The sequence below is a fragment of the Telmatherina bonti genome (genome assembly GCF_933228915.1).
Source record: "Telmatherina bonti genome assembly, chromosome: 6".
Classification (NCBI taxonomy): domain Eukaryota; kingdom Metazoa; phylum Chordata; class Actinopteri; order Atheriniformes; family Telmatherinidae; genus Telmatherina; species Telmatherina bonti.
In genome coordinates this window covers 20,737,457-20,765,145 of record NC_136624.1, presented here as the reverse complement: position 1 = coordinate 20,765,145, position 27,689 = coordinate 20,737,457, and the positions used below count along the sequence as shown (strand labels likewise).

The 27,689-nt window shown below is 39.0% G+C and overlaps 1 protein-coding gene across 1 annotated transcript; it reads right to left on the bottom strand.

The window, feature by feature from the left end:
• Nucleotides 1-5,247: 5,247 nt before the first annotated feature.
• Nucleotides 5,248-5,953, bottom strand: LOC306757825 (guanylin; the record flags this gene model as incomplete). The annotated part of the gene is made up of 3 exons (XM_079242974.1): nucleotides 5,248-5,306; nucleotides 5,453-5,645; nucleotides 5,879-5,953. 3 exons carry the CDS (start codon nucleotides 5,951-5,953, stop codon nucleotides 5,248-5,250), a joined length of 327 nt encoding a protein of 108 aa, XP_079099100.1.
• Between the last annotated feature and the right edge of the window lie 21,736 nt (nucleotides 5,954-27,689).

Genomic DNA, 27,689 nt, shown 5'->3' with positions numbered 1-27,689 from the left:
TTTTTTTACAACCTCTAATTCGTCTACAACACCTATCTGAGCTCTGACCTGCATCAGCATCATATTTCAATTTTGACTACACACCACATTACCTCAGTGCCACCAAATAAACGTCATCCTCTCACAGATGTTCGTCACAACTGTCAGATAAGTAGCAGATATATAGTATCTATATACAGTATACGTACTGCTTCATATGGGTCACCTGTTTAAATAGCTGTAATATTTACCACTAAAATTTCACAGCATCATTTTAAGTGTTTATTTACATCTGAATATAAAAGTTCCTCAATGTTTTAAGTCTTAAAAATAGGAATCACATCAGGAAAATGTTATTTTTTTGGAAATATAGACATGAACAAATATGAAACAAGAGGATGTTTCATTGGGTGGGAAAGCAGTTGCATTTGCTTTAGAAGAGTATGGAGATAAAAACATACACATCCTGCAACACAAAGAGCAGAAATGATGTATGTGGTACAATAACTGTCATTCTTCATGTGTTAAAAGTGTAATAAATTCACTTTGTTATCAGCTTCAGTCTAATGTATATTCCACTCCAATGATTTATATTGTATTAATGGTCTTCATTTAGCTTTCCATACAGACAACGCGTTAGCCCAACTGCCCACATTTAACATGATTTTAAAGGCCAGCTGAAGCTAATTTTCACACTGTACTGCCGCCATCCAAATTCTAATTCCTTCTTTAAATTTGGCATCTATTCAGCCAGTAAAAGATGATGTTGAAATTTGTTTTATCTCTTTTCTGTCACTTTTTCCAATAATTTCCTTTGCGCTATATCAGTCATGTTGCACGTCTAAAATGGCCAGTGTGTTGATATCTGGTTGCTGGTGGGTGACACACTGCCTGAAAGCATAATGCAGCCACACACACACACACACACACACACACACACACACACACACACACACACACACACACACACACACACACACACACACACACAAACAATCGAGTGGGTTTCTCGGCATGAGTATGCTGCAGGGCAATAGTGGCTCAGGGGAATATGCATTAAATATTTGTCAATGTGCCATCAGAATCAGTTTTAAAGTCAGAAAGCTATGTAGTGTTGCTTTTTTTGGTGTGTTTTTTTGTGTTTAACACAGCTTGTCAGAGTGGAAAATAAAAATAACCTAGTGCGTGAGTTTATTCATCATTCAATAGACATTCCTTGATTAAAACATCTCAATGTCAGCTCCTCGGTAGCTAAAATCCATCTTGCAATAATGGAGATTTTGAATTCTGGCATGGTTGAAAGAGAAAAATATTTCAAGTGTCACAGTGCTGTGCTAAATCTGTTAGTGGTGAAAACACGCTGTTGTTGTGGACCACATTAAATATCTATTAAGCTTCTTCTCTGTTTCTTTTCGTAAAGTCACAGTGCAGCGAGGTGACAAATCAAATAAAACAAAGGTAGACGGGTTCTCACATGTGCATTTAAAGTGCCATTTGACTGGATTAGAGCCTTATGACAACAAGTAGATATTTGGCCTGAGAAATACAAGCCTTTGTCCTTTGAATTAAAAAAGTATGGAAAAGTAAAAAAAAGAAAACTCGTTTAGTGCAACAAAGCTGTCACTGAGTATGAGTAGTCTTTTTAATTCCAAGTCTAACTTTTTAGTCAGCTGAGGGTCAATTTGGAGCTTTTTGGTCAACAATAAACTTCATCCTTACTGCAGCCAGCATCAGAATCTGTACATATTGGTGAATTCTAAAGACGGATTATGTAATGACCTTAAAGCTCTGCGTTCCAGACTCATTTGATGGTACAGTAACATTTATTGTTAGCATGTTTGTAATCGTTGTCTAGCAGTATCCTGAGGCTAAGAAGTTGTACTATACATTTTTAAAATAAAGTTTATGTGGGTTGTAAATGCACAGGCAGAATTACTGAATGACAGACAGTAGTGGTAGTGCCCCCCCACTTAGCCCTACTGCTGTGTTTGGAGTGTTCGTTTACAGGGCTAGCATGTCTGAACTCCTGTCAGGACAGAGGAGTAGGGGAAGTGGTAGAGCTATACCCCTTCAAATGAAGATTTTTCTGCCTCTAAATGGAGGGATATGAAAAATTTCACAGAATGCCTAGCCAATCACAGGGAAGATGGCTTCTACTGAGTCAAAGAGGTTCACAAATGTATTTTCTCCACTGATAAAACTTTGAAATTTACGACAACTGTTGTATTGTCTAGTTCAACGTTTTTCCAATGGGCAATGGTCATTTTCTTTGTAAAATGCACAAGCAAAAATTGCTGGTGTTACGTTGAGGCTTTAGTAATGTTAACTTTACCAAGCTGAACACTAGAGGTGGTTTGTAAAGCAGCCTGATAATCTACAGTGATAACGTTATCAGTTCAAACTTCGGCAACCTCTACGCTAGTCCTAGTTACATTAGTGCTAGTTACATTGAGAGGGTCATGCGATACACCAAATGAGAATGTCTTGAACAAATCGGATGTAACGTTAAGTTACAACCTGTAACTTTAATGAAGCTATCGGTATGTATTTGTGACTTCAACTTCATGCATCGGTTGATGCATGAAGTTGAAATTATGAATGAACTCCGAGAATCCATGCTACACATTAAAGGATGTCAGTGTTGAACAAGCGGCAACCTCCAGCGGTTAAAAGTGAAGCCTATGCGGAAGTGCATAAAACTGCAGTTCCCCCTTCATCCACTCGGGGCTGGCTCCAAGCAAATCCCCATAGACTCCCATGTTAAAAAGGCCAACTTCACAGCAGAAATAAACATGTTTACAGCCTGGTTCAAAAATCCATTTTAGGTTTAATAGGTCAGGTTTACCTTCATGACAACTGTGGGGGGAGAGAATTTTTTTCTAACTCGCCCATTTTAAAGTAACTTAATCTCGAAGTTCGGCAAATTTAGGGGTGTGTCCTTTTGATTGACAGGTACCAATCTCCGGCTTCAAGTAAGAAGAACGTAGAACAACCGCGGTTTTTAGCCGGTTAACAACGTGACTTAGTTTCAGCCCGCTTACCTCCGTTAGCTGGTTAGCTTCTGTTATCTTGGGGTTAGCTCGGTTAGCTTTTAGCTCCAGAAAGCTCGGAGTTCGCTCGATGTCAATCATCCACCGTGACACTCACGGCTGCCTTCTCAGCTCCACCTCTTTGCCCATATTTGTATTTTCCAGGCAAGACGACGCGCATGACACTGCCAACATGGTGACGGTAGGAACTGCCCACCGAGCTTCAATTCAGCTCTTCAGAAACCTATGGGTGACGTCACAGAGGCTCCATCCATTTCTCTATATACAGTCTATCGTGTTGAAGGACAATTTCGAAAATTTAATAAAATTTATCCCTGCTAGAATCTAAGTTGCAAGTCACTTACACTGAGGACATGACTATCTAAAGAGCAAAGGGCAAATAGACAGCTGCTGCTTGGAAAATTTAGTAAAGACGGTACGTAAATGAAAAAAAACTTTTCATCGATTAGCGGAGGAAACTCTGCATTTAGATTATTGGCACGTGCATGAACAAAGCAAACTGCGCAAAACTTTCAAGTAACTTTCAGTTACTTCTTAGAAATCGCTTCCCACTTGATCATGATGAGCAATAATAACAACGTCTTAAGTGCCTTTCTCTCACCATCTAGCGTTTTTGAGTTAATGTAAAAAAAAAAAACCCCAGATAATTATACCCTCTGTAGAGCAACCAGGACAGGTAGTTGACCCCTTGGTACCTAATTATTACTTGAATTATGTGCACTCAGGCATCAAAGCTGTAGATGTCAGGATCCATTGGTTAGCTGTGAATTACTGGTGTCTGCACTGACAATTCCTTTTCACCTGATGAACTTAGATGAATTATTCACAGTACTGAACATTGAAATAATACCTTTTTCAGTCAGAAGGGTTGGGTTGATATGTGTTTTGATGCATTTGTGAGTTTTGCTAGTAATGCTATTGCAGTTTGAGTCAGTGTGAGAACACTACTAAACAAGGCAAAAAATGCTTAATTATTCTCACATCAACTGAGAATTCATCATTCATTATCCTAACTGCTTAGTCCAATTAAGGGTTGCAGAGAAGTTGGAGGCAATCCCAGCAGTCTTTGGGCGAAAAGGAGGGTACACCCTGGACGGTTCGCCAGTCCATCGCAGGGCCCAATTGAGAATTAATTGATTGATTAATTATTTTTCACGCAAATTGTACTGAATGCTTTAGAACTCCTTAAAGTCTGGATAAAGGTTTTCAAGCTGTTTCATGCTTTATCACAGATTCAGTTTGCTTGTGTAAAGAATCTTAATTTTTGGACTTTCGCTTTCCTGCAACAGGCTGTGCACACTATTCATAGTTTCACACATTTCCTTATGTCCTGACAAACAAAGACGTTTAGTCATTTGGAGCCCAGAATACCTAAATATGAAGGTTAAGTCGACATGATTTGACCTGAACATCTGCACTTTGTTAACACACATCTGTGAGTAAGGCATGTTAATTTTGGCATTTTATAGTTTCCAAACCCCCACTTTTCAAAGATAAATGGTGAATTTTTAACCTGTGTTCCCCCAGCACAGGGGGGGTTGAGACCAGATGGATAAACTGCGCCACACTATCACAATGGCTATTTTGGAAACTGCCTGAACTGTTTGATTGAAACAGACATTTCAGGCAGTTTTTGTGAGGTGGAGGGTGGTGGGGAATCTAAAACTTTTCGAATTTGTGCTTTGTGCCATGTTCATTTAATGGCTGAAGGGGTTAAAGGTTTCCGTACAATTTGGCAAGTGCAAGAAATAAAATAACACTAATAAATTAAATAAGGTTTTACCATTTCTTTGAATGAATACAGTGTACACATAGTGTATCAATGAAGGCTTTTTATTCAAAACAATATTGATATAAAAGAAGGAAAGATTTTAAAAGAATGCATTTCATTAAATATATAAAGCAAGTTTAGATAAATGTAACAAACCACATAAAATCCCAAAATAAAAAACATGCAATAATGAGCTGTATGCAAAAAAATACAAAGGTAACAGTTTGCAAAACATTCCTCAGTCAGATTTTTGTGTAATGTGGGCCACTTTTAGTTATTGGTTGGTTGAAACTGACAGAACTTCAGGGATAAAGTCTTTGTCTTATAATTGCAAGTTTAAAAAAAAACTTAAAAATTCCTTGAAACTGTTTTGATGGGGACTAAAAAAAACAAACAAATGGAAACATTAGTAAGCGAGGAAAGATGTGTTTGGTATGCAGGGTACATTTAGCAACCAGTGCAGGCAGCAAATGCACAGATCTCGCAGACGTCTACAGGAATGGCAGCTGAAAAAAACAAAACAAACGAAATGAAAAACAAAGAATAAAACAAGAAAATAGACTCAGCTACACTGCTACACATAACTTGTGATTCATGACCTGACATGTTCTTTTAAAATTCAAATAAGCTATTAAATTTAAAATCATCTTACCTAATCTGACAAGCGATGCAGATGCTCCTCTCTGCTTACAGAGAGGCAGGAACTCCTGTGGGAGCATGGGCTCGGCACAGAGAGACATGGTGCTCGCCCTAAGTCTAGGGCTTTGCTGTCCTGTCATGGTTCTGGCCTCCGTCAGCTCCTGAAGCCTCTTGACGGCTTCAAGGGAGAAAGACAGTCCATTTTCCTAACAAAAGAAGCAAATTTGTGGTGTAAATAAAGGCTTGAGTTTGTGGTTCAATGTGGTTTAAAACAGACAGAATACACATATTTGCTTTGTTTGATTTATTGGGTGCAAGCCAGATGGTTTGCAGATAAATGCCACGCCTTGTTCTAATAAGCAGTAAATGTGATTAACCAGGCCACCAGTCTCATCATGAACACATCAGTCATGCTTAAATGGTAAAAAGAAGCACTTACTTCAACTTGCACTGCCTCAGATGCCAAGCCGAGAGCCAGAACCAGGACAGCGATGGTGGGAAACGTGGTCTTCATGGTGGCAGTTGACAGCAGTTTGTCTTAAAGCTTCTTCTCTTCTTGTTATGTTTGTGCTCGGCAGATGCTTAGCTCGAGGTGTCTGCTTTCTCGTCTCCAAAAATCCTCCTTTTAAATACCTTTGTCCAGCAGTGGTCATGTGACCAAAAACTGCCATCAATGGGAGCAAAGTTTTTCTCACGGTTAATAAGTATTAAAAGGCTCTTGAATGATTGTAAAGAGGAAATCATAAATCCTACCTTGACATCATCATCATCACCTGTCTGATTTTTTTTTTTATGGCTGTGTGGCTCACTAGCCTAGGAGCTGATCTCACTTCAGGTGGGTTAAAGAGTAACTACACTAGGTATGACAACAAAGCTACACTTGCCCATTGTTGCACAATGTGCCTGCTCAGACCCGTAATAGAGCTTAACAAAAAATGATCAAATGCTCTAAATAAATTATATTGTAAAAACAAGACAACTATTGTATGAATGCTAGAAAGCAATCACACAATAACTGAAGCAACTATTGCTAATCAGAGGAACATGCACGTTATTAAATTCAATATTGACCTTTTTTCTGAACAGGTTGCCCCTTCACATAAAAAGGCAAAAACAAGCAATCTAATCTAAATGCAAATGCTATTATTCCTGGTGTTTGATGCTAACGGAGCTCTCATCAGCTTGTGGTACATAACACACAACTAACGCTATGCTCAATTATTGATTGGTGTTCCTACTACTTGTGCAAAGATAAAGTTCATTTGATTTATTCACACCCGTGTGCCAAGTCCAACTTGAATGAAATTATTGCTAAAAATGAATACTTAAAAAAAAAACAAAAAAGCAAGTTGGACACCGAGGGTCAGATCTACTAAGATCCCAACCGTTTGCACTTGCTTTTAAAATATGTTAAATTTAGAAGCAGTTTCTATGAGGAAAATTGTTCTCTGGTTTGATTGATCACATATCAGGTGTTAAATTAATATATATACATCTTCTCCACCCAACACACTCAAAATAGCATGTGAACGTTCCATATTGCATATTCATCCATGTAGACGTACTAAATGAATTCAGAAACCCTATTTTGCACCTTTGAATGATGCAACCCTCAGTGTGAGCTGTTAGTAAATCAGTTTGTACTTTTCTTGTGTATACCATAAGTTTGTACATGTTTTAGTACATGCAAACCTTTTGCTAGATCTGGACCTGAGTGAGTAGAACTGCAGCTGTGAAAGCTTTCATGTAATGAATATTGTGGGATAAACTGAGTTAGAAATGTGTTTCACTTGGGTGCTACAAATAAAATACCTACAGATGCAGGTTTACACTTTGAAACTTTAGAATAACTATGACCTTCCAGCCATGAAACAGCAGTCTAATTAATTCACGTCTGAGGTGAAAGGATTTACAAAAGCACTGATTTCACATTAGCAGACCACCCAATCTGCATGCATGCACACACAGCATTAGCTATTGAAATGCTGCTGTCATATCTGGGAGGTTTTTAATTAGTTCGTTAAACACAATTTTTCATGCTGAGCATGAATGATACACTAATCACTCATAACATTTGGACCACCTGCCTATGCCTCTAGAACTTTGACCAGACAGGGCCTAGTCAAAAAACAGGTTGAGGGGGACCTGGTAATTCTTGAAACTGGAACATTAGCAATAGAACCTCTGGATCCATTATGGGATGATCCTGCTTCCTGCAGATTCCATTTGATCACATCAAACTGGTGGGAATCCATGGGCCTCCGAGCGCTGACCATCCATATACCACTACAGGTCAGTGGTGTGCAGTCAGGGCAGGGTAAAGAGGCAGACTGCTATGCTGCCTTTTTATGTTACACTATGCCAATGGTCTACATACATTCAAAAGGATAAGAGAATTAGCTCTTAAAGTTGGGTAACGTGCTCACCGGATAGATGATCCTGCTAGAAAAGCTTGAACAATTTTCACATCTTTCTTTTGAGGAAAAATGTCAACATGCCCTCTTGATTGTCATGACATACAAAGTTAAATAGTCTGGGGACTGCTATGGAATCATTTAGCAAGCGTTGCAAGTTTTTAATGATGTCTTACCATCTTGATGGTGTTAGATTAAGCACGCACTTCCATGCCCACACATTTAAATTATTATTTGTTCAACCAACATAAAACTGTGTTTAGCAAAATGAAGAAAAGTTCTGTCTGCCAATGAAAAAAAAAAAAAAGAAGATACAATAGGATGAAAAAATTAAACAAGACAGCGGTAAGAACTACTAATAATACAGAGGTTAATTTAACTCCAAGCAGTTCAGTCTGTCATCCAGTCTGTCCTCCTGGGTGTTACAAGGGCCAGTAAATATAGAAAATATCAGATTAAAGCCAAACTGTCAAGCCAAAATGATAATAAAATGAACACATTACTCAAATTCTCAGTGAACTTTACTGACAAAGTAATAAAGACCTTGGTGAGAACAACCCACATTTGAAAAGAAGGAACTGGAATGAAGGTGGATGACAAATTGGCAAGCAGAGGAGACAGAAAAAAATTGGTGCTGTAAAATTTACACATACATTTAAACACTTATGGTGCCTACAAAGATGTGCAAGCTGCCCATACCTTATGCAACCCCATTCCATTCCTGATAAACTGGATGCTTTTTCTCCTCTTTTAAACCACAAGATATGGCGTGCATTATTTTTGTCATAGCGCCAAATGTCCAGATAAAAATATAAGGACTCATAAAGTGCACCAGACCTAAAGTTTACAGATTTTGTATACATATGATATACATTTATATGCATAATATATGCATTTACATACATACAAGACTTTCTGACTTTCCTGTCCTCTCTACCCCAACCAGTCGAGGCAGATGGCTGCCCTCCATGAGCCGGGTTCTGCCAGAGGTTTTCTTCCTGTTTAAAGGGAGTTTTTTCCTTCCCACTGCCGCCTAATGCATGCTCTGGTTGGGGGATTTGATCGAAGACATGATTTGATGCAATCAGATGGTTTCTATTATACATTATGTATGAACTGGCTTGAAATAATGTAGATGTAAAGTGCCCTGTGACAACATTGTTGTTATACGGTGAGACGGGCAACAAGGGAAACACCGAAGATGAGCTGGAGGGAATTCCAAGCTTAAATGGCATCACTGGGAGAGAGCATTATCTGTCACTGAGGGCAGTGGTTTACTTTTATAACATGTTTGGTGGAAGTACTATGTAGGCTCTCATTTTTTGAAAATTTAAATCACAGTTACTGAAAGTGAAATGGAATGTAATTCTAAGTTGACAGCTTTAAATAAAAAACACAATACATTCTTCAAACTTTGTTGTGCATATAGGCATGTTTTATATTACTTATGGCCAGAAGTAAAAACAGTAAGCCTTTTCATTTACAGCATGCTCAAATAACATTATACAAGAGCTAAATATTTGTGGGTAGACAGGTTGCTTTAAACAAATCAACGTCATATACTGGTGGCTATGGGGGTAGGGTCTTGGGTGTGCTGACAGTCAGCAATTGAGAAGAAGAAGCTGCTATTCCATCAGGGACATCTGAAATTAGGAGTATTTATAGACTTAAAGAAGTGCGAGGAGTCACACTGAAAGCATCAATGTTTTAATTCCTTCTTCAACTGGTTTTGGCACGACTTTAACTCAACAAGCGATTCCACTTTATTTGGCTAAAACTAGTCCATGACTGAGTTTGATAAAGGATCCAAATCCCTAGAATTATGTGAGAGTTTCCAGTTAGATTTCCATAAACCTCTTTCCAGATGGTTCTGTCTGATAAACCATCTGGTATGTAGACTTATTATAGAGGAGCCCAAAGCACACACACACTAAAGGTTTTTATTCTTAGTTTGCTTTCATATTTATTAACACGTGGTGTTTTGTATAAAACACAAATTTAATGTAACCATTTCTTATTATCAAATGTAAGTAATATACTTTTAATCAATTATACATATATGCATGCAGAGAATGGAAGAAGCCTACAAGCAGAATGACAGGATGTATTATAACTCCCACTCACTGTCTGATGGGATAGGCTCAAACAGCCTTTGACCCATCACCAGATGAGTGGGAGTAAAGACTGATTACTACTGCAGGTGAACATAATTGGAGGATCTTCCCTTAAAGCCTTTATTAATCATCAGTTGTTGCACTATTTACCTTACACAGACAGATGGGAGTATGATATGAGGCTGTGATAGCACTGTTAATCACCGATCCTCATGTCAGGTGATCAGTTTTGAGATCAAGCCAGTGGTGTGCCAAGAAAGCTAGAATCCTTTTTGCTAAAAAAATATATGGGCAAGCAGATGTGACAGCACAGAGAAAAGTATCAGGATGATTGTTTTTAATAATTTAAATTTGCTGAATTATTAAAAACCTGCATTTACATTGTCTGATGTGAAGCGAAGTGTTGGGTACAAGGTTACAGAAGGTGGATATATGACTCTGACATTTTACTGCCCCAAGTGACCTGTATTCATCTTTTCTGAAAGATGAGAGACAGAAGTGATGCAAGTATTGCATCAAAGAGATAAAGTTGTTTTGTGGCATCATAAAATACAGTTTGTACATCCATCCAACTGTGAGATGCCCAAAACAAACATCTCATTGTTTTTCATTACTATCTGCTTGGTGAAAACTGACCACTTTTACATGCTGCGATTCATGTGAAATTTAATTTAATGCACAAACTAAAATGGTGGTGAGCAAGGCTGTCATGCTTAGGAATGAGTCTTATCATGCTTTTTTGGCCTGTGGGACTCCCAGGATGTCAAGTGGAATGTGTCTTTTGGCATTTTCTGAGGCAAAACCTCAGGCAAGAGAGGAGCTTGGTGAGGCCATGGAGAATGACTTCCGGATGGCTTTGAAAAGATTCTGGTCAACTGTCCAGTGGGTCAAGAGGGGAAACAGTGCCCCCTCAACACAGTGTATAGCGGGAGTGTCCAAAGTTTGATCCAAGCGGGCCACTGTCCTGCAGGTTGTTGATGTTTACCTGCTCCAACACACCTAAATCACATTAAATGGCTCAAATAGCCTATGAAGTTATGCCCAATGCCTCAATAATTTGAGTCGGGTTTGTTGGAACAGGGATAGATGGAAAACCTGCTGGACTGTGGCCCTCTAGGACACCACTGGTGTATGGTAATGGGATGCCGCCAAGGGCGTAGCCATCACTTTAGAAGTGAGGGGGACAAATTGCTTAGATCTGTAGAATGATTTGTCATCCTCTCACATTCAATCAGTCAATCAAAACCTTATTTGTAGAGCACTGTCACATACCACAAAGTAACCAAAGTGTTGTACAGGTAAAATAAAATAAATCAGCATGTGAATCAAAGACTACAGGCTAAAAAACTATATTACAAAATGTTATCATGAGCTCTAAATTTCATTTTGCATGCTAGCAGAAACAGTAATATGGTCAAAATAAATAAGTTTATGTTAATGTTTGAGTGGGGGCTATACCTAAATAAATAAGAATGAATTAACTATACATACAAGTGAAATTGTTGTCGAATTTAATCTCAAAATCCCTTTCAATTTTTCTTCTTAGTCAGTTATAACAGAGTCATTCTAAGGCAGAACTTTAGTTATATTTTCTCCTGCTGTGAAGACCATCCATGTCCATCCCTGCGGCTGACCTCTGGACCACTTTCTCCACCCCCACCCTGCTCCTTTTATCGTATAAAAATTAAAGAAATTGTGCAGAACAACTTCTGTGCAGAAATGAAGAAGAAATAGGTTCATTCCTGGGGGGTAAATTAGCAAAAATTCAAGCAAGGATATTGTTTCTTTAGAACAATGTTACTTCCATAGAAGTAAAAAGTACTCATCCAAATAATTACTTGAGTAAGAATAAAAATGTATCTAGAAAAAAAAACTACTAAAATGCTGTGTAGTCTAACATCTAATTTTAATCATCAAATAACATTATTCCAATCTTTTAATCAAAATAATAAACAGCAATCATAAAACTCATTTACTTTAAACTTTAACTACCATAAAACTTAATTAAATCTTTACAAATATACCAGTCAAAGGAACAAAATACATTTATATTCTTATTTTCTACCCAGAAATGAGTAATCATAGAGAGGCCTAAACAGTAGCCTAACTTTACTTGAGTAAAAGCAGCTAATTTTTACTTTGGAAAAAAAATACTTAATTAAAAACAGTTTTGCAACAAGACAACTGCTAATAGTACAATTTATCCGAAAGGTTATTCAAGTAAATGTAGATACTACCTCTCCCTTAACTAGTTAGCTTGACTAATTTAATTTACATCTATCTTTCATCTTTTAAAATCCGCATGGTGACATAAACATTACAGAACGTCTCTGTTTCAGCTGAACAGTGTCTACATTCAGCGCCATAAATCATCTTACGCGGTTTGTTAGTTTTTTGGTCTCTTAGCTGGTTTGGTGAACATGTTAGAAGATGGGAATAACACCAAAGACAGACTCCTCTGTTACCACACGGTGTTTGTTGTTAGCTGTAGCTTCGCCCGCTCGTGATGCGTTTAGGTGCGGCTCGAAAAAACACGTTTTAGCATGTAAAAAAAGTAATTAAGTGGTTATAACGGCTGTAAAAAGTGCGGGGGACAGAGGATAGAGATGCGGGAAGTGCGGGGCACATGTCCCCCATGTACCCCGCATGCGCTACGCCCATGGATGCCGCCGACCTCAACTCAGGCCGTTCTGGTTTCATGGAGGGAATACTTTGACCATCTCAACTATACCAACAAGTTTTCTAATGAGGAAGCAGAGTTTCGGGACCCAAGAGTGGGCTCCTGTCCTGTTATTTCATTATCTTGCCATTATTTCAATGAGAGAAGCTGATTTTTGGCATGTAAGTGAAGTGATTACTGTGAACATAATTCTTCAAAAACCACTTCATCCTTTTTATTTATGAAGATTTTGTCAGCTTTCAAGCCTTACATGGATGCAGGATGATCTATTTGATATATATTCATGCTTGCACTGATGTGCAGTTGTGGTTCAGACATGATCTTTCCTGGAAAGCAATCTTTATGATTAATTAATCATGGCATTTAATGTCACAGTTAATTGTGAATTTAAGTAACCATGCCATCCATAGTGCTGTGGGGGTTGCTCTGAATGAATAAAGTACCATACCCCTTTGGATGAGATGTTTGGTTCCTGCAGTAAGTTGGTTTTGTTTCCAATAAGGGTTGGACTCTACCAAGTGTGCCCTTTATCACAAATTCAGCTCAGAACCTGTATGGACAGAATTTGATGGCTTTAGGATTGGGTCTCTGCTTTGTGTAGATTATGTTGTTCAGCTGACTTCATCAAAATGTAATCTCCTACACTCACTGGTACATTTCACAGCCAAGTGTAAGTGGTTGCGATGAGTATCACCACCTCCAAATAAGAAACTTTTGTCCAGAATAGATGGATAAAAGTAAAGGGAAATGGTAGCTTACCAGGAGTAATGAACCTTTCCTACAATGAAGCGGATACCACAGTGATTTGTTCTGCACACTTCCAATTTGGAAATTCTACAAAAATGCAATAATTGAACAAAATTAGCTGGATCAATCTAAAATTATCCTTTGAAAAACCACAAAGTCATTTGAAGGGAATAAACTAGATGAATATTGTGTACTTGTGTATATGGTGCTTTTCAAGTTGTATATGGACCAAAGGGCTTTTACAATATATGTCCAATTCACACAGTACCTAAGGCATGCTTTTTCTACTGAAATGAACTTTTTCTTATGTTTACTTTTATATCTTGAACAAAAACATGATTCAATAAAGTTATTTACTCTATGTTCATATCCAGGGGCTATTATGTTACACAGTCTTATAAAGCAAAATGCAACTGTAACGTTATATCCCAGGCTGTAAAAAAACAAGAAGAAGATGAAAGAAGTATGGTTACTTGGTTATATGTGGCATCTTAGGATGCCACATCAGCTCCAGGATGTCCATCACATTTTGGTTTGGAAGCATAGAGTTTTAAGGTTGAAAAGTTATGTAACATTACTCTCAGATATTGTACAAGTTTGTGCAGCATCCAGAAACATGGTACAAGTGAATCGTCTTTGTGTAAAGTTGTGAAACTTTTCATTTAGGCAATCGAAACAAAAACCACGATAAGAGCATGTTATGTGAATAATGTCTCTAAAATGTTCAATTTCAGTAGCATTAGTTTACTAAGTATGTTATGGAATAAATGGAATAAAACTATAGTCGGAAGTTTGTCAAGTAAAATATATGTATATATATATATATATATATATAAAAAAAATTATTATTCCCTGATGACAAATGACATGGCGGTTTTAAGTGCAGTGCTTTATGTTTTACTATTGCCAATTATTTAATGTTGTCTGTCATAAAATAACAGATGTTCAAGGAGAAAACAGAATTTAACAGAGAATGAAATAACATGCCAAATGTATAAAAATGCATTTAAAATAATTTTTTTCTTCATAACTTTTCCTTTTAGATGAAAATCTTTCATCCCCTCCGACACACACATGCTGTTCATGTACCAGAGGACAGAACAGGATATCAAAAGCAATCTGAGCCATACACCAAGAGAGTGAAGAGTAGGCAAGCTCTTTAAGGCGGAGATAGCATTAATTTAAAAAGCTTTCCAGCCTGATGGTTTTCTCTCGCTGTAAAATAACCTCAGATGACATTTAGCTGTGAACCAGCCCTTTATAGTCTCATGCTGCCTTTGAAATAAACCCAGCTGAGCACTTATGACGGTTGTGAACTTTCCGGATCCATCTGATGAAGTGATTAATTCTAAACTGATAATAGTACTGTATATTTAATTTGGTTCATTTTTGTTTGTTGCTATTTAATTGCCACTAAGGACGTGTTTACTGTGGCAACCTTTAGAAAGCCCTTCATTATCCTTCTTTCATTTGTAAACTCTGCATTATATTGTAGCTGGATGTAATTGTGAGACATTAGAAACTTTATGTGTGTCTTTCTAGAAATTAGTTAAAGTGGAACTATTATGTGCATTTCAGGCTAATTTATTTTTTATTTCTGAGACCAGAAGGGCTGGGATTGATCGAGTTATTGTCACAAATCGCTTTATTTGCTTCAGACCGACCCTCTCCGTAGGCTGTCAGATCAGCCTGTGGGCAAAACAAGTGGATTGAGACTCTTCCGCATTAAGCCCCGCTTCCCGCCACTGCACTACATCGGGAGCGCGCACCGCAACTGCTTTCGCCGTCATTGTAACATTTCATAAACAGAAGGATTAGACTAATATGAACTCAATAAAAAAAACAAACTACAATGTCAACACATAGCATACAGCCCTACATGTTGGAACCTGAATCAGACCCTGAAAACAAAGTGGAAAACAGCAACCCACAGCAACGAATGCAGCAGGATGTCTCTCTTTGGTAAACTCACCAGCCATCGTTGGAAATAACTTTATCCGACGTTTTCCACCCGCCTGATGTATTTGTACATGCCCTTGTTAACCAGTAGTAGGTAACCAATCACCGAACCTTATCCCCCGGGACGTCACAAGGATTTTGAAGTAGAAAAAAACTCTCTAAAACGACACTAAAACCGAACGGAGAGTGCTGAAACTCAAACATGAGTTTAGGTGATGAAAAACGGTGCCTTTCACATGTCTGATGAGGATTCAATACTGTAACACTGTAGAAAGCTCAGAAAACTTGAAATATCTTAATAGCACCCCTTTAAATTAAATAAAGGTTTATTCATAAAGGATCATTCATTTATTCATTAATTCAATTGTCCTGCTGCTTAAATGAATGTAAATGTGTTCAAGATATGAACAAAGTAAATATGAAACTGATATGTTACATATACCCTTACACTGAACTATAAAAAAATTCTTTGGGTAAAGCGACATTTATACAAAAAACACTCTTAGCAAGTAGTTTCATAGTATTTTAGACAGAAGTTCCAATATATGATCCACTCACTGTCTGACACACATTTGAACATAATTACACACCAACTCAAACCAGTCTAGCTGTCATGATTTTGTACTCCAAGCCTCATAATACTCATACATAATATGAAGTGGATGAATGCTCCCTGGCAAAGATGTTACATCAACTAGATAATTGACACACTAAAATGGCAAAACACTTATGCCAAGATGAATAAACTTCATTTCATATTTTTTGCTAATTAATAGAAACAGTTTGAAATGTCAGATGAATATAGACAAAGAGCAGACTGCATATGTGAGCAAAGGCTGTATTTTTCTCTGTTATTTTTTGTTATCTTATCTTTTTCCTGCCAATACATTTGTGATAGTTGCTTCTATTTATAGCAGTATTGCACTTTATACCATGTCAAATAATGTGAGAATTCCCTGTACCGTACATACTGTTGCGCTTGAAGAGATTAACCACCACAACAAAAAATTATGTAATGAAATTTAATTTAGTTTTGAGGTGGCAGACAGAGAAATATACATTGAAAATATAAGCTGTAGAAACACTATTTTTTATGACAGCATGGCCACTGTTAAAGTGAGTTTTTCTCACAATCCATCATCTTTATCATACAGCTTTGAACATCACTGGACAAAAATTGGATTCGGTTGTGCAGAGTCTCATTGCTAATGAGAAGTGTCACACTTTAGTTTATTATACTGTATAAAACCAATGGTGGCACCTTCATAATGTGGCTATAAATTGACTTCAAAGCCTGGACCACTATCTGCAGACTAAACCACTGTAGATTTATAAGGAGTGTCAGATTTATGAGGAACTGATTTAATCCTGGCCAATAAATCTGCATTGTTTGTTTCAATAGCTGCCCATACATCATTCCAGTTGGTGTCCTACCATTCCCATCAGACTTTGGCCCCCTTAGTGTACCATAACAAAATGCATTAGAACAGCCCCTGTCCTTGAAGGTTGCAATCCTCCAGGTTTTAGATGGCTACACTTAATCTAACACATCTGATTCAAATTAAATGGCTTTCCTGAGCAGCTTGTTGTCAAGTTCTTCCTAATCATGTTTACTATAAGCTATGTCCCAATTCAGGGTATGCACACTTCGAGTATGGATTTGTTGGCTACATAAGTCATTGCTGAGGCGGCCGGCCGGAGCTGTGGCTGTAAGGTAGTTGGTGCCTGTCGTGGCGGTAATCCCAGGACTCGTTGGTGGACACCAGCAGTGAGGGATGCCATCAAGCTGAAGAAGGAGTCCTATCGGGCCTTCTTGACCTGTGGGACTCTGGAGGCAGCTGATGGGTACCGTCGGGCTAAGCGGCATGCGGCTTCGGCTGTTGCCGAGGCAACAATTCGGGCATGGGAGGAGTTCGGCGAGGCCATGGAGAAAGACTTCCGGACGGCTTCGAGGAGATTCTGGTCCACCATCCGGCGGCTCAGGAGGGGGAAGCAGTGCTCCATCAATACTGTGTACAGTGGAGGTGGGGAGCTGCTGACCTCAACTCGGGACGTTGTGGGTCGGTGGAGGGAATACTTCGAAGACCTCCTCAATCCTACCAACATGTCTTCCCATGAGGGAGCAGAGCTGGTGGACTCAGGGGTGGACTCTCCTATCTCTGGGGCTGAAGTCGCTGAGGTGGTCAAAAAGCTCCTTAGCGGCAAGGCCCCGGGGGTGGATGAGATCCGCCCGGAGTTCCTTAAGGCTCTGGATGCTGTGGGGCTGTCCTGGCTGACACGCCTCTGCAGCATCGCGTGGACATCGGGGGCAGTACCGCTGGATTGGCAGACTGGGGTGGTGGTCCCCCTTTTTAAGAAGGGGGACCGGAGGGTGTGTTCCAATTACAGGGGAATCACACTCCTCAGCCTCCCTGGTAAGGTCTATTTAGGGGTCCTGGAGAGGAGGGTCCGCCGGATAGTCAAATCCCGGATTGAGGAGGAGCAGTGTGGTTTTCGTCCTGGTCGCGGAATAGTGGACCAGCTCTATACCCTCTCTGGGGTCCTGGGGGGGGGGCATGGGAGTTTGCCCAACCAGTCTACATGTGCTTTGTGGACCTGGAGAAGGCATTCGACCGTGTCCCTCGGGGGCTCCTGTGGGGGGTACTCCGGGAGTATGGGGTACCGGACCCCCTTGTACGAGCTGTCCGGTCCCTGTACGACAGGTGTCAGAGCTTGGTCCGCATTGCTGGTAGTAAGTCGGATCCGTTTCCGGTGAGGGTTGGACTCCGCCAAGGCTGCCCTTTATCACCGATTCTGTTCATAACTTATATGGACAGAATTTCTAGGCGCAGCCGAGGTGTTGAAGGGATCCGACTTGGTGGTGTCAGGATTGGGTCCCTGCTTTTTGCGGATGATGTGGTCCTGTTGGCTTCATCTGGTTGTGATCTCCAGCTCTCGCTTGAGCGATTCGCGGCCGAGTGTGAAGCGGCTGGGATGAGAATCAGCACCTCAAAATCTGAGACCATGGTCCTCAGCCGGAATAGGGTGGATTGCCCTCTCCAGGTCGGGGGTCAGGTCCTGCCTCAAGTGGAGGAGTTTAAATATCTCGGGGTCTTGTTCACGAGTGAGGGAAGGATGGAGCGCGAGATCGACAGACGGATCGGTGCGGCGTCTGCAGTAATGCGGACTCTGCGCCGGTCTGTCGTGGTGAAGAAGGAGCTGAGCCAGAAGGTGAAGCTCTCGATTTACCAGTCGATCTACGTTCCTACCCTCACCTATGGTCATGAGCTGTGGGTCGTGACCGAAAGAACGAGATCTCGTATACAGGCGGCTGAAATGAGTTTCCTCCGCAGGGTGGCCGGGCTCTCCCTTAGAGATAGGGTGAGGAGCTCGGTCATCCGGGAGGGGCTCAGAGTAGAGCCGCTGCTCCTTCGCATCGAGAGGAACCAGTTGAGGTGGCTCGGGCATCTGGTCAGGATGCCTCCTGGACGCCTCCCTGGTGAGGTGTTCCAGGCACGTCCCTCTGGGAGGAGACCCCGGGGAAGACCAAGGACACGCTGGAGGGATTACATCTCTCGGCTGGCCTGGGAACGCCTCGGGATCCCCCCCGCAGAGTTGGCAAATGTGGCTGGGGAGAGGGAAGTCTGGGCTTCCCTGCTTAGGCTGCTGCCCCCGCGACCCGACCCCGGATAAGCGGCAGAAGATGGATGGATGGATGGATAAGTCATTGTGGCACTACAAGTGTTGTCCCAATTCGGAGGCTCCTTCAAATCCACCCTTGAAATCCACACGTCATTTGTCCCCAGATTACATTGAAATGAAGGCTACAAGAGATGCATCCTTCGCAGCCTCTTTTATCCCAGAGTTCATTGCACGCAAGATAGAACAGAATAAGCAGAGTGCCAGCGAGGACTTTTTTCTTTCCTTTTTTTATGTACATATACACTCATATTTTTCCCAGAAGACAGGCTGGGATCATTGTGTCCAGTGACCATTAATTAACCGGCACCATTTCCTGTCATTTAAAAACAATTTTTGTGTTTTTTTGTTAAAGAATGGGATCACCAATTAGATAACCGGGGCATATGTAGTTGCTAGGCAACGGAGGACTGAAGCTCTGTGGGTACTTTTTGTACAATAGGTAGGCCATCTCATTTCATTAACTGTAAGCATACTTTGGAGTGTGAAGACCAAGCGGCAACCTACGGCAGGTAAAAGTGAAGCCTATGTGGAAGTGCCAAAAATTGCAATTCCCCCCTTATTCACTTGGGGCTGGCTCGAAAACAGAGCAAATCCCCATAGACTCCCATGTTAAAAAGGTCAACTTCACAGCAAAAATAAACATGGTACAGTCTGGTAAAAAAAAACATTTTAGGTTTAATAGGTCAGGCTTCATGACAACTGTAGGGGGAGTGAATTTAGTTCTAACTCCCCCATTTAAAAGTAATTTAATCTCCAAATTTGGCATATTTAGATGTGTGTCAGGTATACAATTTCCCGCTTCAAGTGTAAGGGAAGCTAGAAAAAGCTGCGGTTTTTAGCCAGTTAACAGCGTGACTTAGTTTTAGCCTGCTTACCTCCATTAGCTGGTTAGCTCCCATTAGCTCCTGTTAGCGCCTGTCAGCGCCGGGCTAGTACAGTTAGTTCTTAGCTAGAGGCAACTAGGAGTTCACTCAATGTCAATTATCCAATCATCCTTATCAGCTCTACCTCTTTGCCCATATTTGTATTTTCTGGAAGATACAACATGTGTGATGCTGCAAAGATGGCGATGATTGGAACCGCCTAATGAGCTTCAGTTCAGCTCTTCAGAAACCATACATACAGTCTATGGTGCAGACTATATAGAACACTTTATAGCCCACGTAGTCTGCACACTTCAAAAGTGTCCAGACCCTCATTTGGGACACAGATATAGACTTTATATAAAAATATGGACAGAGCCTTCATGAAGCCACCCGTAGGTTTCTGAAAAGCTGAAGTGAAGCTCGGTGGGTGGTTACCCCCATCCCCATCTGTAGCTAAACGCTAACTGCGCTAACAGGAGCTAACCAGGTAATTGCAGTAGGTGGACTAAAGTGAAGTCACTCTGTTAGTCTGCTAAAAACTGCAGTTGTGCTACATTCTGCTCTAATGCCGCTGGATATTGGGTACAAGTTAATCAAAAGAGCATGCCCCAATTATGGTCCCATTTATCACCAGCCCCTGAGCGGAGAGCTATAATGTTTGGCACTTCACCATACACTTTGCTGTTTAAATCGCTGGGTCTCTTGCCAGGTCATCATTGTAAATGAGAAGTTGCTCTCCACTGATTTTACCTGGTTAAATAAAGGTTAAATAAAAAAATAAAAACTTTATACTGCCATAGGTTGCTGCTTAATGTTTACCCATTAATCTGATTCACGTATGCTGCAGCAGGAAACATACAAAACTTGCCGGACAGCCCCTGAGGACAGCTACTTCAGCAAATGATGATTTATGATAATTATACATTTATAAAACATACAGATGTAGAAATAAACCCCAATTCCAAAAAGGTGTAACACTGTTTAAAATGTAAACTAAAATAGAATTATATTATTCATAAATCTCATTAACTTTCTATTCTACAGTCATGCTTTTATCCAAAGTGACTTACATGTGATAAGTGATCAGTTAACCATGAATATTAACCTAAAATGCATGTTTTGTGGGTGGGCGGAAGCCGGAGTATCTGGAAAGAACCCACACATACATGGAGACAACAAGCAGGCTTGAACCAGCAACCTTTTTATAACCATCAGGCTCACAAGAAAGTTTTATTTATTAAGTGCATCTCCTGGCTTAATCAGCACATCACATCTGAAACACAGTGTGTTTGGATACAGCAGGTGGCAATTTGCTTTACAAACTGTATAAGTTACAGTTTTTAAAGAGAAATGAGAATTTAACAATGATGAACCACTTCCTCCTTTAGCCACAACACAAAGACAATGTGCATCTTGACACTCTCATGGGACAATGACTACAAGTTGGCTGTCTAGCTCCTTTTACATTATTCATACATTTATTCATTGTCCTAACTTTTTAGTCCGATTAAGGGTCGCGGGGAAGCTAGAGCCTATCCCAGCAGTCTTTGGGTGAAAGGCAGGATACACCCTGGACAGCTTGTCAGTCCATCGCAGCACCTGCTTTTATGTCATTAAAACCTTAAAATTCATAACAAACACATTTCATCATACATTATTCTTAGTGTTATTCATACATATTCATTTGTTTTGAAATTATGTTTACATTTTCTGTCTCTGTCTCACCTCTGTACATGTCTGCACATGACCCATCAGGCTTGACCTTAAAATGATCAAAGGTTTTTGACAAACTACCAAACAAATTTGAGAAGATTTACATCAAGGTATTTTTATGGCTACAGTTTGTGGCAGATTGGTGTATATCTTTACATCTTTACACTTGAGAGGGTTTGCCTCTCTGAAACACTCCTTTTATTCAGCCATGTTTCTGATGTGTTTTTTTTTTTGGTTTTTTTTTGCCAATTTACCCAATTAATTGTGAAGTGCATCTCTGGTTGTTTTATCTGTTCCAATTATGTTTGAAGCCTTTTGTTACCGCAATCTAACATTTTCTTTAAATGTTTTTTTTTTGCCACAAAATTTAAAATGAGTTACTATTTTTCATTAACTGAAGTTACTTACTTAAAAAGTGGCTGAACAGGAAGCTGATGGGCGAGAGTCGTGAGAACATAATTAAGAGTGTGCTGAGACTGACAGTGTGGGAAAATGAAAGTGACAAAGCAGAAGTGACAAAGTGTAACAGGATAAAACGCTCAAGAGCTGATATGAGGTCAGATGGGAGGGAAAGGATCTTCCTTATTGTACTTTTCACATAAGATTCATGACAAGCAACAACAACAACAACAAAACTAGGTTTTGTCATGTTTAGTTTTAGAATATTTTCAAAAACGTTCTTCATAATTTTGTAATAACGTTGTCAACTCTACAAGGTGAAACATAAGTTTTCCTGTATCATTACTTCACTTGATCACCTGATTTTGCTAATTTTCTTCACCTGTTTCTTATTAGTCCACCTATACATGTATATATACCCCTTGGTTTCTTTTTTGACTTAACTAGTTAGTTGTCTTCGTTCCAGAATGCTATGGTATTGTGTGTCCTCTGTTTTATCCATGTTGGTCTTCAGTTTGTTCGATTAAAACCTAATTTCTGCACCTGACCGTCTCCTGTCTCAAAAGAACAGAAGCATCTCAAGAAAGCACTCCAAACCTGTTGATATCTGAGCTGGACTTTTGTCAATTCTGTGAAGAAATCCAGAAGAAACACAACACGATACAACAAGCAAAAGATGAACAAGTGAAAGAACACTATGATTTAGTATGATTGTCATTCAAAATGTGGCTAGAGGATTAAAAACATTTAAAATCTACTTAAAATGGAACATTTCTGTGCATTGCAAACCCAGTAATACACTGAGGCAGGAACTGATCCACCCAACAGAACACATGAGATTAGGCAGTCCAGTTCAGTGAGCTGTGCATCGACCTCCACACAGAACAAACCAACCACTTCACGTGTCTAGAGCAGTGTTTCTCAATTCCGGTCCTCAGGCTCCCCTGCCCTGCCTATTTTAGACATGATCCTCCTCCAAAGCACCTGAGTTAAATCATCAAGTTCTTTACAGTCTGTCAACGAGCCCTTTATTTGATTAAGGTGTGTTATAGTAGCATTGCCTATAAAACATGCAGTGCAAGGGGGCCTGAGGACCGGAACTGAGAAACACTGGTCAAGAAACTGGTGACTTTTAAACTGCTATTGGGATAATGCTCCAACCAACCACACCAACACAAACTTGCTGAACAAAAAAGACTTTACTTTCATCAGGAACACATCATCATTACCTCTGTCTTGTTTTCAACCCAGTGTCTATTAAAAAGGGCAATTCACACATCACACACAATCACACACATCCACTCTTCTTCTGCACTGTCCCAACATGGTTTCAGCCTCAGAAGAGCTGAAATATTTTAGACTAGCAACACTACTCTTCAGACTTTTGCTGCTTTTCCGGTTCTACATAACACTCTGGCTGACATCAAATATCCTCATAGTGTGATGATACACCCAGACACAACTCTGTTGAACCAGATGTTAATATCTTCTGTTAGTAGTTAAACTAAGGTTGATTAAACAGATCCTGATATTTTGGGCCTTTAAGAATAACTTTTCCACTACACTGGTGTACAGTGCAACACAGAACAACCAGCTGTTCAGATCAATACAATCGTCCAGCTGCATCTTGAGGACAAGAAGCACTTTTTTGAGGACAAACACATTCATAATTTGGATGTGGAAGACAGGTTGTTTAAAAAAGGAGTGAAAGAAACCATATGTTAAATTGGAAACATTTAATAGAGGACTAGGACTAAGGTTTCATCTGTCCAACACCTACAGCCTTGACGCAGTTTTGAAACTATTCAAACCTGGTGTCATGTGATCACTACAACACAATGCATGTTGGTCAGGCTGGTAGGCAACTCAAAGTTGCCAATGATGCCAAGGAGCCACAGCCTGGCTGAGTGGGTCAATAGCTATGGGCTATGAGCCCAACAACGACATCAATATAAAGTCATAACATTCATTTACAGCTGCAAGATCTTTATGACTTTTTACGAAACCCATAAACAACACTCAAGCGACTTCAACGGCCCTTAATTATGAGTTGACAAACAACAACTTAGGAACTGGGAAATCATCACTAGTCAGTTTAGAAGTGGAGAAACCTTTTGGTTGAGAGACGAAACATTTTCAAGAGGCAGAAAGAAGTAAAGTTGCCTCTGCTCACATGATTTGCAGACAGATAATTTAATTTACACTGAAATATTTAATTCTGTTTAAGAAATCTGTTGTTTAACTTGGAACTAACGGTATTTGAGTATTTCAAAAGTGTCTAAACTTATGTGAACAATAAACACAATAAACATTTAACAAGATGTAATCATTCATAACTGACAGGCTTTTTGTCATATCTCTTTTAGCACTTCCCTCTATATTTATTGTAAGAACGCATTTTGTCCTTTCACGACACAACAGTTTTAAGAAGTGTCCTTGAAAATGACGGGAAATATAAATAAAAAAAAGCTGGCCCAATTGCTTTGAGGTGATGATTTACAGAAAAACCATTGGCACTGTGTTGTTGAGGATAAAATAATGTGTTTGCACAAGTCTGCAAGGGGCAAAGCATATTTTGTTCCTTCAACAAAACATTGCTAATACCCAGGGTGCACTTTTTTTTCCCCAAGATATGCAGCCCTCAGTTCACATGAACCTGATTTTATTACACTGACTTTCACTTAGAGGGTTGCTGTTTTTGTTGCAAGTGAGAAGACTCCTGTGGGTGTCGGAATAAAAATAGATGTCTCACAACAAAAAGCAAACCAAGAAAAGGGGAGACTATTAGCAAAACTGCAATTAAACAGAAAATCCTGACTTACTAAAATGAATTAGGAAAATAGTTGGATTGATACTTTTTGTCCTGATCATTCAACAAAGAAAATTTAATATTTGCAGTCTTTACTGAAGTGAAATTATTCTAAATCTCCAAATTTTTACATAAAATCTGAACCTTTTCTTCAAGTTTTGCCAAATATCTGAATGTTTTACCATGTAAAGATGCCCTGAAATGTTCTGTATTTGAGATACTGCCATGTATAACAAAAGTGCATTAAACTGTAACGGTGTAATAGAATTTCTATGAATGTTCTACTTGCTTGTTTGCGGGAATTAAATTAATCAGCTGCAGCCCGTGATAATAGACTGAATTTTGAACCTTAAGATGTTTTGAGGCAATAAATTCATTAAACTAATCATCAAGTAAAGTCTGTAAAGTCAATAAAGGCCACAAATTTTGTCCAACCAACCTGTGAGTATTTTCCTAAGTTGTAGCTGCTATGTGTTGCATTTTATAAAGTTTATTACTTTTATGAGTGTAAATAATGCCATTTATCTAACAATTACAAGTTAAACAGCTAAAACTAAGGAAAGGTCACTTAATGGTAAAATCTTTCATAACAAAGCCCTATGGCCCTAATTATCATAATATCTCATATCTAACCCAGATCACTCTTGCACATGTGGGTCATATAAGCATAAATAAATCATGAAACAGAAACACACCGCTGTGAATAAATCACATTGTGGTGCACGTGCAATCTCACTGGAGCAGAATACCTTTAACTGCTGCTGCAAGATAAGTTACTTTGTTAGAAAAACATTTAGCACCATAAACACAGCTCTTTAACAAAGCAAACAAACAAAAAATCTAGTAGCACATTAGATAAAATTGTCCCCCGTTTAATAGTGGCCGGATCTGTAGATTTTCAAATTTGCAAGAGAGTTTCCATAAAAATTTAAAAGGTAGAAATGATCAAAATGGACAACACCCTTATTTAAATGAAAGTTTTGGCTCAGCAAATTAAAAAAAAAAACTGTCATTGCATAAGACTGTTTTACAATCAATAAGAGGAAACCAGTTATTCTTTGTAATGACAGATTTTCTTCCAGATTGTTGAATCACTGCCAAACTTCTTTATATGTTGGACATTGAACATTGTGGAGTGCTTGCAGCATTCAAATAAATCTTTCAAATTGAACTAATCTATCAATTAATTCTGGAACATTTTTTTTTATTGATCTTTTTGATTGATTGATCTTTTGGATTGATATATTTGGTTTTGAAAAAGCTCCATGAAGCTGCAAACAGAGTTGTTATTCGGATATGAAATCATCAGGGGTTTAGCTTTTCCTGAAAGATGTGCTGATTAAATATTATCTGAGGTTAAAATGAAGTGTGAGCCACTATGCAGATGTAAAGGCCTCCATTCACAAAGCAAACATCAAATGGGGCAGTATGGTTTCTTTTTCAAGTTTCTTATAATTGCAACAGTAAGAGTTCAAAATCAAAAGAATCACTTCCTTGTTGCTTCTACTTGTACTGTGCAACAAGACCTCGCGTATGGCTGTGACTTGAAAACTTAAGAACTATCAAAGGCAAAGAAAGGTCACATGTCTTGCTTATTATGCTCAGTCTATACTTTGTATAATATCACAATAAACATAGTGCTGTCTCACTTGCTTTTAGAGCTCGACAAGTGTCTCAGTTAGCCACATTTAGATACCTGTAATACCTTTGAAAAAATGTATATTGGAAGTCATTCTTTAAATAATTGTCATGTCTTGGGAACAAAACACACTACACAAAAATAATTACCAACCTTAAATGGTATGTTAAGCAGTGATCCATTTGCATAATAAAATCCCTGCTGCCACAATGCTTGAATCACAGTGCTGCAGATCCAGTCCCTACTTAGTGCTCTGCTTAATTCCTTCAGCTTAGTGAACCAAAACTTAGTTGGTGACAATTATTGGCTCTGATAGCAGTCTTTCTGTCAGAGGAAATGCATGAATTAGTTTAGTTTAAATGTATTCCTTACATGAAGGATTGAATTGAATTCCCATCTGTTAATAAATTAAGTCCAGCTTTGTCTCCTATTTCACTGGTTTAATGGTACCACGGGTCTATGTTATGACATTTTACTTCTTAAATTGTATTGGAAAATTCTATCATTTTTAATTTCACGGATTTAGCAGGAAACTACAAAAACAATAACAAAAAAACAAAACAAAACAAAAAACAAAAAAACAAATAAACTAGACATCCAAAAACCAAAGATGAGCATTTCTGTGTGTACAATAAGATAGATTGTATGTTAAATTAAACAGGGCCCAGTGATTTGCAGCAGATTATTCATGAGATTTTTGTAAAAAAAAAAAGGTTAAAACTACCACCATATTCACTTAAATGAATGTCATAAACTGAATGGAAAATGACAGGTTATTTCCTGAAATTATTACAATTAACTGAATAAAATTCAGTGACAATGTCATTTAGAGTTATGTATAAGTGACTGAATACTCAGATGTTTTTGTCTAAAATGAAAGAATAATGAAAGTTTAATAAGAGACAGCAGTGGAAAAGGAAATTGAGCTGGCAAGTGAGTGGGCTGGTTTAATATGTGACCAAGATGAGACCGGAGCTCTCTTCACAGTGACTGTACTATGATCCTGCAAAGCAGACTTGGGTTTGGCTGTTATTGTTGCTTTGCCGCTGTGACTGCCTGTCTTGCTTCCCAAAGTCCTTCTCTGCATTACAAACAGAACAGTGAGGTGTTATGTTAGTGCAACACTGCATTTTTGACCAGACTGAAAATAGCTTCAATCTTTTAAATCCCGAGGTCCCCCAGTTTGGGTGTGTTTACTTAACTAGTGGGACCCGTCCCTGGGCTTTTCA